This window comes from Diabrotica virgifera, chromosome 4 (genome assembly GCF_917563875.1).
Source record: "Diabrotica virgifera virgifera chromosome 4, PGI_DIABVI_V3a".
Taxonomy (NCBI): domain Eukaryota; kingdom Metazoa; phylum Arthropoda; class Insecta; order Coleoptera; family Chrysomelidae; genus Diabrotica; species Diabrotica virgifera.
In genome coordinates, this window is record NC_065446.1 from 36,767,750 (window position 1) to 36,785,642 (window position 17,893).

Sequence of the window (17,893 nt, forward strand, 5' to 3'; positions counted from 1 at the left end):
TCGCTTTTTTCTTGTGAAACTTTGGGACTCACCCATTTCCTGACGATTTCTCAAATCGTCAGATTGTTGAAATATATACTGTTTTGCATGTACTTAACTTACCCTATCTTAATCTGACGATTTCGAGTTTTTCTACGGATAGATTTTTTTTTCGGACCCCCTTAACAAACTCCCCTGTATTAAGAGCCAATATATGGTAGAGGTACATTTACGGGGTACGGGTAAGGTTTCTGCCCATGTGATAATCTGACGCGCTCGAGTAACTACAAAAATCCCCGCTTGGGCTCCCCTACCATTACAAGGTTTTTTATATTGACATATAAGTAAATTGACGCTTTTATATCCCAACGGTGTGCGTTTATTTGTAAGAAAAAAATGACTGTTCAAATAATTAATTTTCACTTGTTTTGAAGGGAAGTAAATTAGTTTAGTATTTTTAATATTAGAATAATTTTAAGAAGGGCTGGTGATGTAACTGATGAATATGTATACAGGGTGAGACAGATAAAGGGCTAATTAGAAATATCTCGAGAACTAAAGGTAATTGAATAATAAAATTTAGCATGAAGGGGGTTTGAAAAGTAAGCTGTTAAAAATATTTTCATCTATTTGCTAGTTCCGGTTATACCAGAAATTGCTTATAACTTCCTTTTTTTTAAGGGACACCCCAAGTATGTTTACATTTTTGGACTCTCGTCGATGACTTCTTCTTAAAAATATAAGGATTTGTAATATTATAAGGGGTAGTTTAAAACATAATTACGTTTTTTCATTAATTTCGTAGCAAAATTCACATCCTGTAGAATTCTATTGATTTTACATCAAAAACTCTATTTATGTTCAAATGATTTTTAATTAGTCTAATATGGTTAAAAAATATTAATATAGCGAAATATTTAATTTTGAATATAGGGTTGCTCGAAACTCACAATGAGTATTTTCTGAGTTTTCTTAAATGGAACACCCTGTATTTTATTATCGTAATGAAATGATATTTTACATAACTTTTTTATTGCTTAAGCATTCCCTATACCTAATAACTGCTTTAATTTGTGAGTTATTCGTGATGTAAATGAAAACATGAGTGAGGAAAAGAGGCAAGCCCAGAGCACGATTTAAGGATCAGGTGGAAGACGTGTGTTAAGGCGGGTTCTCATTAGTCAACCTCATTGATCAATATCCTTGATTCTGTGCTATAGAAATAAAATAGATTTATATGAACGTCGATTCAGCGATATTCTTCTTAGTGGAGTCAATGAAGGTTTTCACCTCCGATTTCGTTGAACCTCCATCGATTTTCATGAAAATTGGTAAGTATGTAGAGGATACCTCAAGAAACAAAGGTGACATGGTGCCAACTTGCGCTTTTACCCTGGGGGGGATGCCACCCCTTCTCGGGGGTGGAAATTATTTTATTAAAAATAATACCACTAATCGATAGAGGGACAAATTATAAGTAAAATTTGTTATATAAAGTTATTTCAATAAATCAATAGTTTTTGAGTTATTAAAGATCAAAAGTTTTGATTTTTCCTGAAAAAAATCCATGTTTTAAAGCAGTTTTTCATAAATAACTCAAAAACCATAAGTTTCTTCAAAAAAGTTGTTATTACCAAACTCTAAGATAATATAAAAATAAATAAGCTCCTTATTCGAAAAATCCTTTATTACATATACAAAGTGAGTTATATGCAATTGAATGTATATTTTTTTCCGCGAGTACTCAAATCTTAGTATTCAAGCTTAAATAACAGGAAAACGATGCACTTTGTTAAATATAGATATTAAACATTGTAATAAAGTACTTAAAGGTAACTATCAAAAAGCTATATAAGAAGTCGATAGCATCAAAATTAAGCAAGTTATGATGGAAATAAGAGGACCATTTCAGATTTTTTAGGGAAGAATGAAAAATGAAACATACGTCATTTCCACAAAAATTAAAATTTATAGTAACCCATTTAAAACTTTATTTATTTTAACATGAGTAATAACTTCAACAATTTCGACCGGTTTAGAATGCATATTTTTGAAAAAAAATACGATTAAAAAAAATTAGAATTTTTCAAATTTTAGTGAATTTCATTTTCTTTTGATAATAACTCCAAAAATACTCGATATACTTAAAAAATGGTAGAGAACAAAATTTTAGTCTTAACTTTATTTAAGCTTTTTTTTTAGTATTTTTTTTACGACAAAAAATAACCGAGATAGAAACATTTAAAACCTAAATTTTACTGCGAGAACCATGTAACCGGGGCAATTTCACCTTGTATTTAAAAAAAAAATAAAGGATTTAGAAAATTATGTTTAATACAGTGTTATAGAACTTTTACTTAGCTTTGTAATGGTTTTTGGATAAATCTCATATTTCAAAATTTAACGGAGTTATTTTAAAAAAACCAATAACATTTTCTTTGAAAAAATTTTATAGTGGAGATTTTGTATGTATACAGGTTGTGGGAAGTCCAATTAGTCGTTTGTTGTAGGAGATACGAAAAAAGTTTATTTAGGTGAGATTCGGGCATAGATAATATCAGAATTTAAATACATTTCCAAATATAGAGGGCCACCCATATTGACAGGGTGAAACAAAATTATCTTTTGTTTAATGGAACACCCTGTATATTTTTACATTTTTGGATTCTCCTCTATGTTTTATTTCTTAAAATATCAGGTTTTGTGATGTTATACGAAGTAGTTTAAAAGATAATTACGTTTTTATTTTAAAATTTCATAGCAATATTCACCCCCTGTATAATTGTAGTGATTTGACATCAGAAAATAAATTGATGTTCAAGTGATTTTTAATATAATCTATTATTGTTAAAAATTATTAATCTAGCAAAACGTTTAATTTTAGCTAATACAGGGTTGGTCGAAACTGAATGAGTGTTTTCTCAAAGTTTGAGAGTATGAGTTTTCTCAAACGGAGCAGCCTGTAATGCCTGTAATGAGCATTGTAATGAAATGCTATTGTATGGCACTTTATTATTTCCAACCCTGCCAGTGAGAACTGAATTTATTTTTGAAATCCCTAACTTTATGTCTTTAATTATTTTAAATATTGTAAACGATTAAAAAACAATCAAATTAAATTGAAATGAATAACCAGTGTATATCTTCCACATTTACTTCATATTTAACGTAGCCTGTACCATAACATTGCACAGATTATTATCCCTGTATAGCAACGATTTACCATGAATGTGAATTCATACTTGAGAAATGTCCTATATCCAGTCTCACAAAAAAAAAGGGATTCCTCAAACATAATATATATGCAGACAAAATCAGCCAAAGTGATTTGCGATGTCTAATTAAAGGCCCTACCAAGTTGGTTTTGTTGAATATAGCATGGAAACACGACGATACTTTAGTGATAAGCGTATTTTTCGTAGTAGCTATAGTATGTTGTTTTATATTATGTATTACCTATATTAAATTAGTTTTAGTATGTTTCGTTTATCTAAAAAAATGTAAAACAAGCAAAAATTCTGTTTTTCTTATAGTTGTTTTTTCGTATAGATATTGTTTTATATTGTAGTAAATTGAATTTAGTTTTAGCATGTTCCGTTTGTTTGTAGAATTATATTTAATTAGATTTGCTTTAATTACTAAAATAAATAAATTTTCAATTATATTTTATGTATTTGTGGAAAAGGAAACCTAGCATTAGCGGCCACATTTCTATAACGGCCAATTGCTTTCTATTTTTAGTGGCCGTTATTGTCAGGTTTTACTGTACCCATAATATTTTATTAAATTATGAAATATTATTTAAATAAAAAATGTATAAACTTGATAAAAGAAAGTTTGCTTAGAATTTACTCCTCTATCTAATTATGGGGTTATTTTTAATAAAATAGTGTTCACCCATGAGAAGGGGTAACATCCACCCCCAGGATAAAAGCGCAAGTTGGTACCACATCATTTTTGTTTCTTGAGGTATCCTCTAACTACTTACCAATTTTCATGAAAATTGATGGAGGTTAAACGAAATCAGGGGTGAAAATCTTCAGTGACTGCCTTTTTGGAAATATAAAAGATTAATTTTTTTCGTGATTGTCTATTTGCTAATTTTCTGATTTTTGGTTGCTATAAGGTTTAAAAAATTAATAAAAATTATAAATCATGCACATAAATGTAAAAAAATATTTATTTTACTTAATTAAACGAGATTGCTTTAGCCAGAATGCTGAAATCTGCATTTTTATCATTAAAAAAAAAGGTGGATTTCACCCCTAAAATGCAGAAAGCGCCACTTGGTGCCATATCACTTTTGTTTTTTGAAGTATCCTCTAACTAATCAACAATTTTCATGAAAATCGATGAAGGTTCAAAGAAATCGTGGGTGAAAACATTCAGTGACTACACTTTCAGAAATATAGAAGAATAAGGTTTTCGTGATTTTCGACTTGTTAATTTTCGGATTTTTGGTTGCTATAAGGTTTGAAAAATTAAAAAAAAATGTAGTTCATGCACATAAGTATAAAAAAATATTTATTTTTCTTAATTAAACGAGATTACTTGCGCCATAATGCGGAAATCTGCATTTTTTACAATTTAAAAAGTAGGGGTGTATTACACCCCTAAAATGCAAAAGCGCAAGTTGATGCTATATATCTTTTATTGCTTGAGGTATCCTCTAACCACTTACAGATTTTTATGAAAATCGATGAAGGTTCAACAAAATAGGAAGTGAAAACTTACAGTGACTGCACTTTCAGAAATCTAAAAAATAATTTTTAAAAAAGGGGTCTATTTCACCCCTAAAATGCAAAAAGCGCAAGTTGGCACTATGTCACCTTTGTTCCTTGAGGTATCTTTTAACCACTCACCAATTTTTATGAAAATCTATGGAGGTTCAACGAAATCTGAGGTAATAACTCATATCCACCTTCATTGACTCCACTATCTATCATATGGTCTTTCAATAAACGTGAAAGTCCTTCCTACTTTTGATAGATCAGCGGAAATGATTCTATTAGATAGAACAGTGCTTGACAGTGAGAACTAGCGTTCAGTTGCGTTGACTTGTATTTTGTGGGGTTAAATAGTCAGCATATGAGGTTAAATTCTTTGTGAAAACCATAGATATATACATAATATCGTGAAAATGTCAAATTTTAAATGAAGAAATGAAGAGATAACCATATCTGCAAGTTTCTAGAATTATACCAGAGAGAGGAGTGCATATGCAATATTAGAAGTGAACAATATTATAAAGATATAATAAAGCGGAAAAAAAGCTATGAAGCTATTCGTTTTGGAATGGAAATAGAAACCCTGACTATAAAAGATATTCAGGGCCCCCGCTACCATATGTGCAAAGTGTGCAATGCACACGGGCGCCATCCTTTAGGGGCGCCAAAACCCAGGGTAAAAAATTGCAAAAAATTTGGAAAAAAAAAACAAACAAAAAAAACAAAAATTAATTTTAAAATAAAAGTTGAGAAATTAAATAGGATTACGTATAAATAGAAGAAAAACATGAGAAAAACAGAATACTTTGCCCATATAATAATTAGAGGACCTAAATTCCATCTTCTTTTTCTTAAAGTTCCCTCTCCTATCGGAGGTTGGATATCATAATGCCTATAGTCACTTTGTTGGCTGCTGCTCTGAATAGTTGTAATGAACTACAGTTAAACCATTCTCTAAGGTTCCTCAGCCATCCTCCAAATTCCATGTACTTCGCCTTATAATACAATAAAAAGTGGAGGGAAAGAGATGGATTGGTCGAAATTAACTTTCATGGTTGTGAAATATTAGATAAAGAAGACGAAGGTATAATAAATACACACACAATTTTATCATCCAGTTACTGCCGATTCCTACATGCAAGACCATGTCGGAAGTCAGGCATTTTAATTTATTTTGTTATGATTTTATTATGTTTGTTTCATTTTTATATTTTAGTCTACAAATAATAGTCCATTTACTCACGGGTTTTGCTGTGAATTTTAAAGAGCCGCTTGCATTGATATGGAATACACATTGGCATAGGTACACATAATACACATAGCTAACAAGTCAAAGAAAAAAGTGATATTGTGCCGATGTGTGCTTTTGCACTGGGGGTACGTTCCACCCCTTCTCGGGGGTGAAAAACATACGTTCAAAATAAGCCTGGAATTGGATAAATTGAGTAATTCTAAGGAACTTTGTTTCTATAGAATTTTTTCACTAATACTTTTCGAGTTATTTGCGAGTGAATATGTTCATTTTTTAACAAAAACCCTGTTAGACGGTTTTTCCAAAATAACTCAAAAAGTAAGTATTTTATCGAAAAACATGTTGTTATCAAAAAATAGCTTACAAAAATTTTAAAAAATGGCTGGCATGTGAAGCCTGTAAACTCAGTAGAAGCACAGTTGTTGTAGCTAAAGAAAAGTAGGATCTTATTCTTCAAATTTCAAATCGAATATTTTAACGTGAAATAACCAAAAGTGTTTATAACAGGATTTATGTGTTCTTTAAATAAGTTTCTAGCATCAAAAGTAAGTATTGCTCATGCTCAAAATAAAGTTGGTCCCTTTTTTGGTAAAAGAAATCTTTTGGACAAAATTTTTTTATCTTGAAAAAAATTGCTTTTTTTAAATAGCTTAAAAATTATTGGTGATACCAAAAATCTCAAGCAGTAAAAAATGTAGGTTTTTCAATTCTGAATATTTTGGATTTTTTGTTTTCCTGTAAAACAAAAATTGTTAAGATATGGCTGTTCAAAATTTGGATACACCCGTGATTAACGACTCGTTCAAGCCCTTTTAACTAGAACAGTCTTTTCAAAAAAGCACTTTAAACCGATGGAACTTCAGATCATATAAACAATACATAAAGTAACTTATAGTGAAGCGGTATCGATTAATAATTTCATTTGGGATGCTAATTAGGGGGTGATTTTCACGATTTTAAAGGGGCCATCATTATTTTTAGCGTAACTTACTTACTTTTGAAGTTATAAACTTAAAAAACAAACAAAAAATAATGTTTCACTTTCACTTTATTTTTAATATAAGCTTTAGTTTTGCTAAGAACATTTTGTTCGATAAAATACTTACTGAATTTACTGAAAAAACCCTATAGAACAAAAGTTACTTAAAATTAGTCATTTTATCCAATTCCTTTTTTGAACATTTCTATTTTTCTATTTGAACCCCGAGAAGGGGTGAAACTCACATCCAGGGCAAAAGCACACATCAGCACAATATCACTTTTTTATATGACATGTTAGGTATGTGTATGCCAAATTCCATGTCAATGCAAGCAATTCTTTAAAATTCGGAGGTTTTGCAATATTTTACCGTGAGTGACTGGACTATAAATATGACTTCTAAGGTTCAGTTTTTTGCTTTATTTCAAGCACCTACCTACCTACCGACCTACCTTCAAAAAATAAATAGAAAAACATGATCCAAAATGCCTTAAGGGGAGCCAAAATCCATTTTTGCACACAGGCGCCAGTTACCCTTACGGGGGCCCTGAAGATATTAAAAATAAAATTAAAAGTATCCCGACAACCTACAAAGTTGAACTGAATAAAATATTAGAAGCAACTAAAAGTGGTATAGGAATAGATGATCTGTATAAACCCAAACTGTTTTGGTTCGGCCAAGCGGATGCATTTTTAAGAGGTGTTTCCGTTGCAAAAGACAGTCACAAAATTTTCATGTTTTCCTATTTTTAATTACGTTATTTAAATATTTACACACAATGCGAACGCCAGCATGCAGAATTTTCTTCTTTGCAGCCATTTTTAAAATTAGCACTTTGTAGACCGAACTCAATAGGGCTTTTCATCGACTGTCATTTGTTTCGAGCTTCTGTCAAATGTCGTATAATCCGTGTATAATATTAATATACACGGATTATACGACATATGACAGAAACTCGAAACAAATGACTGTGAATGAAAAGCCCTATATCTTTGAAATAGTGTGAATTTGAATTATTCCTGGAAGGAGTAGAAGAGGAAGACCAAAGAAGACCTGGGTGGAGACGATAAGGCAGGACATGTTGGTAAAGGGGATTAACATTGATATGACCCAAGATAGAATTGTGTGGAGAAATGCAATTAGGGAAGCCGACCCCGCATAGGGATAAGGCAAAGAGAGAATGATGAGTGCGAATTTGAATTATATGTTTAGTTGCATAGAATCAGCGCTATTGATCAATGAGGTTGACTAATGAAAACCCGCCTTAAGGAAGTGAAGGAATGAAAGCTGATTCTAGAACAGGCCAAGACTCACCAGTGGTTGCAGAGCCAATGATGATGAGGTTAATGTTAATGAAAAGTTTAAGCTACTTTTAACTGCTCAAAAATATCAAAGGTTTATCTATTTATTTTTGTTTCAGTTAAACATTCATCGATTTAAAGTAATTGCACGATTTGGTTTAATGCATATTGTAGCCACGAATATTTGTGTATGGATTCGAACTTTCTTCATCGAATATTTGAAGGATATTACGAAGTACCATGTAAAATACTTCAATGCCACCAATTCATCGGGCGAAGCATCATTAGGAGGTAAGTCAATATTATAAAATGCTGAATGGGTTGCATATGCGAGTTCATTTTGAATGAAGTAAAAGACAGAAGTACTCTAAATCATTTATTGTAACTTCCGACGACCGGTTTCGCTCTCTAAAATATGCAGATCATCATCAGGTCAACGGTTACTACAAGTAAAATAAATGATGCCGTTACAAGGGGTGATTTATAAAATCTTCAAAAACATAATTTCTTGCAAATTATGCTAATAGCATGATTGGATAGACGATGTTATTGAAAACATTAGAAATCACTCCTTGTAACGGCATCATTTAGTTTAAATTAATCTTTCTCGATTAATATAATGTACACCAACTCTCTTTCTTTTCAGTTTAGTCAAAACAGAATCTAAAGCAATTATGTCGTCATCGGAAGACGACATTTTGCTACAAGTAGTAGACGCAACTGCCAAATTTGAACGATCTTTCTCGCTTTTACCCGTCTTCACTGTGTTACCATACACGCGCGCAAGAACCGCGCGGTTTGCCCGTAAGCAGGAACCCGCTTCCACTATGTGTGCCGCCCAACGCTAGAAAATGTGAAAAACATAGATTAATTAGTTTAATGACTCATGTACTTAAAGTACTCCTTACTATCTATCATTCACTCGCGCATATACACCAAATTAGAAGAACACATGAGTGAAGTTCAATTCGGATTCACAGCAGAACTCGGAACGAGGGAAGCACTTTTCAGTTTGTAAGTTCTAATACAGAGAGCCAGAGATGTCAACTGCGATGTGTATGCATGTTTCATTGATTTCGAGAAGGCATTTGGTAAAGTCCCACATGAGAAACTAATCGATATCCTAAAAGCATCAGGACTCGATGGTAAGGATGTAAGACTGGTCTCAAACTTACATATCCAACAAAAAGCAACAGTTCGATTCGAAAATGAACTGTCCGAAATCTTCACGGTTGAAAAAGGAGTCAGACAGGGTTGCATACTGTCACCAACATTATTTAACATATACTCTGAAAACATCTTTAAGGCCCCGTCTCACCATCAAATAATTGACAGTTATTTGATCAAACTTGACAGTTAGTGACACAAAGTGACAGTTAGTATGTATAGTTTGTGTCACTAGTCAAGTTTGACTGTCAAGTTTGATCAAATAACTGTCAATTATTTGATGGTGAGACGGGGCCTTTAGAGAGGCCTTGGACGAATCAGAAGATGGTATTGCAGTAAATAGACAACTTATAAACAATATTAGATATGCAGCCGATACAGTATTGATGGAAAATAGTGCGCCGGGGCTCCAAAGGATGATGGATAATGTTGTAGAAACATGTAACAAATACGGCCTAAAACTGAATTGTAAGAAAACGAAAATAATGATCGTGAGAAAGAACACCAACATAAACGCTCAAATTACAATAAACAATACACCGTTAGAAAGAGTACAGAAAATATCTTATTTGAGCTGCAATATTAAGGATACCTGGGATCATAGCTACGAAATAAAAACTTGAATTGAAAAAGCCAGAAGCTCTTTTAACAGTCTTAGGAAGATTCTCTGCTTAACTTATCTTTAACTTATCTTTAAGTATCAATATACGCAAAAGAATTCTTAGATGTTACGTCTTTAGTATCCTCATCTACAGAGTAGAAAGCTGGAGTCTTACGGAAGATATCATAAAACGATTAGAGGCGTTTGAAATGTGGTGCTACCGACGTATGTTGATGGTATCATATACACACCATACAATTAACATAACTAGAGAATCTAGAGAAACTAGATTCTCTAGAGGCTAAGAAAAGACAAAGAAAAGAACAGAAAATTGGCTTACTTCGGCCACATTATGCGTAATAATAAATACCGACTTCTACAGTTGATTCTACAAGGCAAGATTGAGGGAAAGAGAGGCCCTGGACGTAGACGTATATCCTGGCTGGCCAATCTTAGGAAGAGTACTGGTCTAACGTCAACTGATCTATTTTGAGCTACTGTAAATAGAACATGATGGGTCAATGTGGTCGCCAACATCTCTAGAAGATAGGCACCTTCAGAAGAAGAAGTTTTACAATGATCGGATGTCCACTGTTCTCTGTGTCCTGTAACTGATATATTTGTCTGTACAAGCATTCGATTATTTTTTCTTTTTTTCGTTTTCATGAAAAACAAGAGCAGACATCTTCATGCTCTTATTTTTGTGGATGTGTGTGTGCGTATATTCATATGTAGTAGGCATATTTTAAAATGAAAAATATAATTTTGTACAATTTTACTACGAACTTATTTCGTATTTTCGTAGTAAACGTCGTCAATATATTTCTCGGCCTTGATTTTCGATAGGGATAACAAGAGCAAATGAACAAAGTTTGCCTGTTAATTTAATGAAGCCCTCTTAATAGGTTATAATTTAATAACACAACATCTTAGGAGTAAGTTCTCGGCAAATAGTAAACTTCGTTAGCAAAATTAATTATGAAAACAATAAACCGTGAAAGTATATTACACTCTACGGACAACAACGTTCTGAAACTCTAGGGACAGATCCTATTATTCATGGTGTGTCTTCTTGTCGATAACAATAAGGAAAGGATCAAATATCAATCAAATCAAATAATTTTGTTATACAGTGTGTCCAGAAACTCTCCTGACAAACAAAGACCGGAGATTCCTCGGCTAATTTTAAGACAATTTAAGCCAATTCAATGAGGAATCTCTTTGCTTAGATTGTTAGGAGAGTTTCTGGACACTTCTAGTCCGAGAATGCTTCCTAAGGGAGCTAGAGCTCTTTGAAGATGACGCCTTGTAATTAGTTTTTTTTAATATCTCCAGAACACTTCTATTTAGAAAAGCAAAAACTGGTACGCCTATTTATCTTGCAGAGATAAATCGATTCCATCAATTACGAATTTCTAGTACCGGTAATAAGCGTCCGTTTTAGGTAAGACAAGAGTTATTTTATCGAATAACTTTTTTGTCTTTAAATTGGCATTTTTGATAATGGAATAATAAAATATGAGGTATTGTAGTACTAAAAGGTACTCTTGCTTTAAGTCGGTAGGATGCACCGTTTTCTAGAAAAATTGATTAGAAAATTTTCCGTTTTTTTGAATTTGAAAAATATATCATCGATATACTCCGCTGAAATGATAGCGATACTTTTTGCTTTAAGACACATATTTAGTAACGAACCCTATAGCTGCATAATATTTACAGACAGTAAGAGTGTCGTTGATAGACTAACTAACGTACATAAGTCCCAACAACTCAATCATATAGAACTGGAAATTATGACTCTTTATAATAAAATTGCAAATTTAGGAAAAAACATCATTATATCATGGATAAAGGGACACGCAGGCATTAGGGGTAACGAAATAGTAGACAGGCTAGCCAAATCCGCCCTAGAAATAGGCGAAGAACTTTCCATGAACTTACTACCCATTTCGGATATTGATATTATTAGTAGACGACACCAAAAAGAAAATTGGCAAAGGTATTATCGAAACACGAGAACTGGTAGTAATTACAAACAAATGCAGCCTGAAATTCCCATTAAAAGATGGTTTCATTCTGTATCAAATCGCCATTTCATAAGAGTTATAAATAGATTGAGATGTAATCATGCTCTTACCCCCCTTCATATGTACAGTTTGGGTCTCACAGAGTCACCTAACTGTGAGTGTGGAAAAGAAGGTGATCTACTACATATTCTCCTCGAATGTTCACATCAATCAGTAAATATAAAAAAAATTTATGATAATCTTAATATATTAAAAATTCCACTTCCCGTCTACCTGAACAATTTGATATTTTCTGAAGATATTAATATATTAAAAACAATTTACGAACATATCAAAAACTGTAAATATAGATTGTAGCAATAAAATTTACCCTGTATTTAAGAAATTTTGTTAAAACAAAGCAGGCATATTTGTTAAAACAAAACAAACATGTTTGTTTTGTTGTTATTTTTTTTAAACTCTGTAGATTTAAGTAATTATTGTATATTATAGTTGAAAAACGAAAAGAACAAAAAAAAGAGATAAAGAAAAGCAAAAAAAAAACAGAAAAAGCAAAAAAAGCAAAAAAAGCAAAAAAAAAAACTAAGAAGATGTAAACCTCCGCGAGGTTGATTCGGGTTTACGTCTTAGCGTAGTAAAAAAAAACAATTTATAAAAAATAACAATAAAAAAAATAAAAAAAAAATAAAAAAATCAAATTAACAATACAAAAAAAATACAACAAAAAATACAAAAAAAATAAAAATTTACAAAAAAAAATGAACAACCAAAACAGAGTATTATTTAAACATTAAACAAAAAATAAAAGTTGCAAAAGAAAAATTGGTAACAGAACAATGTGAAGAGATCGAAAACTTATATAAAAACCATGATGACTTCCATCTTCGTAAGAAACTCAAGAAATTCACAGGCAAAACATACTCACAAGGACCAAATAATCTAATCAACGCAGAAGGCAAACTGATTTCAAGCCCTGAAGAACAAATAAACATGTGGGAACACTATATAAAGGAACTGTTCTATGACATCAGAGAACCTCCTACATTAAATAAAGAAAACGACGAAGATCCTCCAATATTGAAGTCCGAACTGGAATATGCTCTACGTCAACTAAAAAACAACAAATCTGTAGGAAAAGATGAAATACCAGCTGAGCTATTGAAGTTAATCAACGAGGAAAACATAAACCTTCTTCTTGGACTATTTAGTAGTGTTTACAATACAGGGGCGATCCCTAAAATATGGCTTGAATCCCTCTTCATATCACTGCCTCAAAAGAAGAACGCCAAATTATGCCAGGACTTCCGCATTATGTCTACTAAATAACATTCTGAAGCTTTTCTTGCGAATCATACAGAACAGAATATATAAAAGATGTGACGAGGTCACCGGTCAAGAACAATTTGGCTTCAGGAAAGGTATGGGGACACGAGAAGCAATATTCTGTCTTCAAACTCTGGCACAAAGATGCAAAGATCAGCAAGCAGACCTTTTTGTCTGTTTTATAGATTTTGAAAAAGCGTTCGATAGGGTGCAGCACAAGACCGTGATAGAAAGATTGAACGACATCGGACAAAACATCGGACATCGACAAAAGAGATTCTAAAATTATAGAGGCTATTTATTGGAATCAGGCAGCAATCATAAAGACCAATGGTAACACGTCAAGGCCAATTGAAAAACAATGAGGTGTTAGACAGGGTTGTGTGCTATCACCATACTATTTAACGTCTACTCTGAGGTAATATTTGCTAACGCTTTGTCGCACTCTCCAGAAGGAATCAGGATAAACAGTCAAAGAGTAAATAACATCCGCTATGCAGATGACATGGTATTAATGACTGATTCGGTCCATAGTCTGCAGATACTGTTAGATAGGGTTACTAAGAGTTGTGAAAAAATGGGGATGAAGATCAATACTGCGAAAAGCAAAGTTATGAAAATATCAAGGAACAAAAATTTACCCCTTCCAATATATGTGAAACACCAACAGCTTGAATTCGTAAACCAATACAAATATCTTGGTTGCTGGTTCAACAATCAACTTCACTATAAACAAGAAGTAAGAGCGAGAATAGAGGCAGCCCTATAAGGGTTTATCAAAATGAAAAGCTTATTTTGTAACAGTAGCATTAATATCAGCCTTAGATATCGTTTTCTGCATTGCTATGTGTGGTCAATACTTTTGTATGGAACGGAGGCCGGGATACTCAACACAATACTGATGAACAAGTTAGAAGCCCTTGAACTCTGGCTCTATAGAAGAATCTTGAAAATACCTTGGACAACCCACATCACCAAAGAAAATGTTCTGAGGAGAATAGGTACCGATAGGGAACTGCTAAAAATCATTAAAGTCAGAAAAGTTAGCTACCTGGGACACACAATGAGAAACGAAAAGTACCGCCTCGCGCAACTGAAGACTGAAGGAAAACGGAGTCCCGCTAGGCGCCAGATTTCATGGCTTAGAAATATGGAGAGACTGGACCGCCCTTGATTCAACATCTTTGCTTACAACCGCATTGGACAGAGACAGATTTGCCAGTGTAGTCGCTAACCTTCACTAAAGGATAAAGCACAATAAGAAGAAGAAAGCAAGAATAACTTAATACTAGAATACTTAATAATAATAGTCTCCCGTTTTATACAGCTCACGTGGCTTTGGAAGTATAGCAGGGTAGTCGGCTATATCTAGGGCCTACGGTATACAAGGAAGGTAACAGAGCCAGTGCTACATTTCAACCGCCTATTATTACCCCTGGTTTTACCCAAGTTAGGTACTCATTTTATTCAGGCTGAGTCGACCTGGGGCCTATAAACATTTTAAAAATGTCTAGTTGTTCTTGCCGGCGGTAGGATTTGAACTCCGGACCACCGGAACCGAGCCAAGCACACTACCGCTTAGCTACGCCGGCCTTTAATACTAGAATACTTGATAATTTAATAATCTATTTAGCATCTAAAAATGCTTAAAAATCAAAGACAAAAAGTTATGCGGCAAAATAACTTCATCAAATAACTTCAATAACTTCATGGAAAAATCATGTTAAACTTTGGATGCTGAAGGCTGGATGATGATGATGATGATGATGATGATGATGATGATGATGATGATCCATCCCAACGTTTTGAATATCTTGGGATAATAGTTAATTGGTTCTCTCTTATATCGAAAAAGTTAATGGTGTACATCATTAACTGAGCATTACAAATTATGTTGCTCGTTTACATTATTTGGTTTCAATCAACGTAAATTGCGTTTAAGCGTCTCTCATTGTTACTTAGCTATATTATTGGATAATTTGTATTTGATATAACTTGTATTTCAAATCTATGTATATCATGCTGGTTATTGAACTTTTAATGAACCATTGTATAATTATCGTGGGCTCAGTGGAGGCTGTTCTTCAGATAAGGGAAACACCAAATAGCAATTCGAGAGTTTATTTATAAGACCGACACTAAGGGTTGTTACCCCGGAAGAACTTTGAGTACTGACTTGTTACTTGTACACGCTTTAGTTGAAGACTCTATTTGATACTACATATTGATTCTAGTGAGTGAAGTTAAAGGCACCTCTGGCCTGGTTGAAGTGATTCTTGAGAAAAATTCTAAATGTGTATTCTTTCTCAGCGGTGGCACTTAGTATTGGTGTCAAGCCACGCGCTGAGTATATTTACAAATATTGGAACAAAGAAATATATTTGATCACCAAATTAAATAATGCAATTGCCCGAATTATTGTTTACAATTTACAATTCGTGAACTAAATTAGAAACCCGTACATGTAATTATACCATAACAAATTGGCTCATGTGATATACGGGGTGATAAAAATATACTGTTAAATATCGGACATGAATAGTAAATGTTTGAGATTTGACAACCATAAAATGTTTATTTAATTTAGGTAATTACGTCCATGAAAATTATATTGATATTTTTTTGCTTTTGTAGAAAGCATCAAAGCTCACAATCTACGGAATGCCAACACCGTACTTGGAACACATAGAGCAGTACCAGACAAAATTCTGGAAACGACTACTAGTTTGCCGATAACCACTACAATTACATCCTTATTCAGTCGATTTATTACAACGTTAAGACCAGTTCCACGCAATCCCAACCCCTGTAAGTATAACCATGTTTTTTATCAAATGTTAAATAGCATGAAAACATGCCCTGGTCAGGGAGTATAGAAAAATTAACGCCGATCCTGTGCTCCGCTCTCACGTTAGTATTAACGACAGAGACATAAGTAGTCTTCGTTCAAGAAAAAACCCTTTCACATTATAAGAATTTTGAACGTGCGAGGGTTTTTTCGTGCGGCAGTTTTGACGTACTTGTCCTTTTTACACAATAAGAATTGAGTCGCACGAAGATATTTTGCTGTGTTGTTTGGTATATTAGTTTTATTTACACTTTGTGGCTGAGGTCGGTACATGATACGATGTCTGATATGTATCATTACAATGTATCATTACAAATGGATATTTTTTGTCCATACTTTTGTCCTAATGTACTGTAATGGCGTATTTAATTCATTTGCAATTTCTATTTTGTCAATTATTATTTCTTATGTTTTCAATTAAAAGTCTTAATTTGTTTTTATAATCGTTGTTCTACTAAGTTATTTGTGGGATCTTGGATTAGCTCATCTAATTAGCTCATACAATATATGTAATAAACTATTCTAAATGGGAAATAAGCCACAATTTAACTAAAAAAAGTATTTTATTAACGTTTTGACATCCAATTTGGACGTCGAAACGTTAATAAAATCATTTTTTAGTTTTAAAATCATTTAAAAAAAAAAAAAAAAAAAAAAAAAAAAAAAAAAAAAAAAAAAAACGGAAGATAAGCAACTCCCCAAAGGAAGTACAGCCCCACTCCCACCAACAGAGAAGTAAACCAGATGAGACACAAACGGCACGTAAACCACCACCAGTCATTATAAACAAATTGGAAAAATACGACACCCTAGTCAGCCACTTATCAGGTAAGCAAATATCTTATCAAACTAGCATGCTTGCAGGTGGAAATATAAAAATTAATGTCAAAGACGAAAATAGCTACAGAAACCTAACCAAGACTCTAAATGACACAAATCTCGAATGGTATTCGTTTGAAGATAAACAAAATAGACCTCTAAAAGTGGTTGCAAGAAAACTGAATCAAACTTGCCAAGTTAAGAACATAACGGAAGACCTAAAAAATAAGGGATATAAAATAGAAAACGTAACCCAATTACTAAGAGGAAAGGACAAATCGCCACTGCCACTTTTTGCACTTACTTTTAGTAAAGAGGAAAATACAAAAAAAGTGTATGAAATTACGGAAATTTTAAACATGAAAGTGACGATAGAAGCTTTCAGAAAACCGAATTTGATTCCACAATGTAAACGGTGTCAAGAGTACGGACATACACAAAATTATTGCAGAAGAGAACCGAGATGCGTAAAATGCATCGGAAAACATTTAACAAAAGATTGTAAGAAGCCACAAGATAAAGAACCCAAATGCATACACTGTGGTGGTGCCCACCCAGCTAGTTATAGAGGTTGCACCACTGCTATATCTCTTCAAAAATTACGGAACAAACAGAGACCTACAACCACACTACAAAACAAGGCAGCAGACATGGAGAATCCTACGCAAATCCATCCAAGAGAGGTTAACCAAAACCAAACATATGCCCAAATAGCCTCTAACCAGCCAAAACAACCAGTAGAGAATGATCTCAATTCGATATCAAACATGCTACACATACTAATAGAACGCATGAACAACCAAGAAGAATTCAATAAAAAAATCCTAGAAAGATTAAATAGCATAGAAACTAGTAGACGATAAAATGGC

At 33.0% G+C, this 17,893-nt stretch overlaps 1 protein-coding gene across 7 annotated transcripts in view; it reads left to right on the forward strand.

Annotated features, from left to right (window-relative positions):
* LOC114329935 (proton channel OtopLc) overlaps positions 1-17,893 on the forward strand; it is a 329,038-nt gene that overhangs the window by 259,285 nt on the left and 51,860 nt on the right. For all 7 annotated transcript variants that reach the window (XM_028279211.2, XM_028279210.2, XM_028279216.2 and 4 more), the window contains 2 exons: positions 8,359-8,530; positions 15,992-16,165. In XM_028279211.2, coding sequence (XP_028135012.2) covers positions 8,359-8,530; positions 15,992-16,165 — 346 coding nt within the window. The remainder of the gene's footprint in view (positions 1-8,358; positions 8,531-15,991; positions 16,166-17,893) is intronic.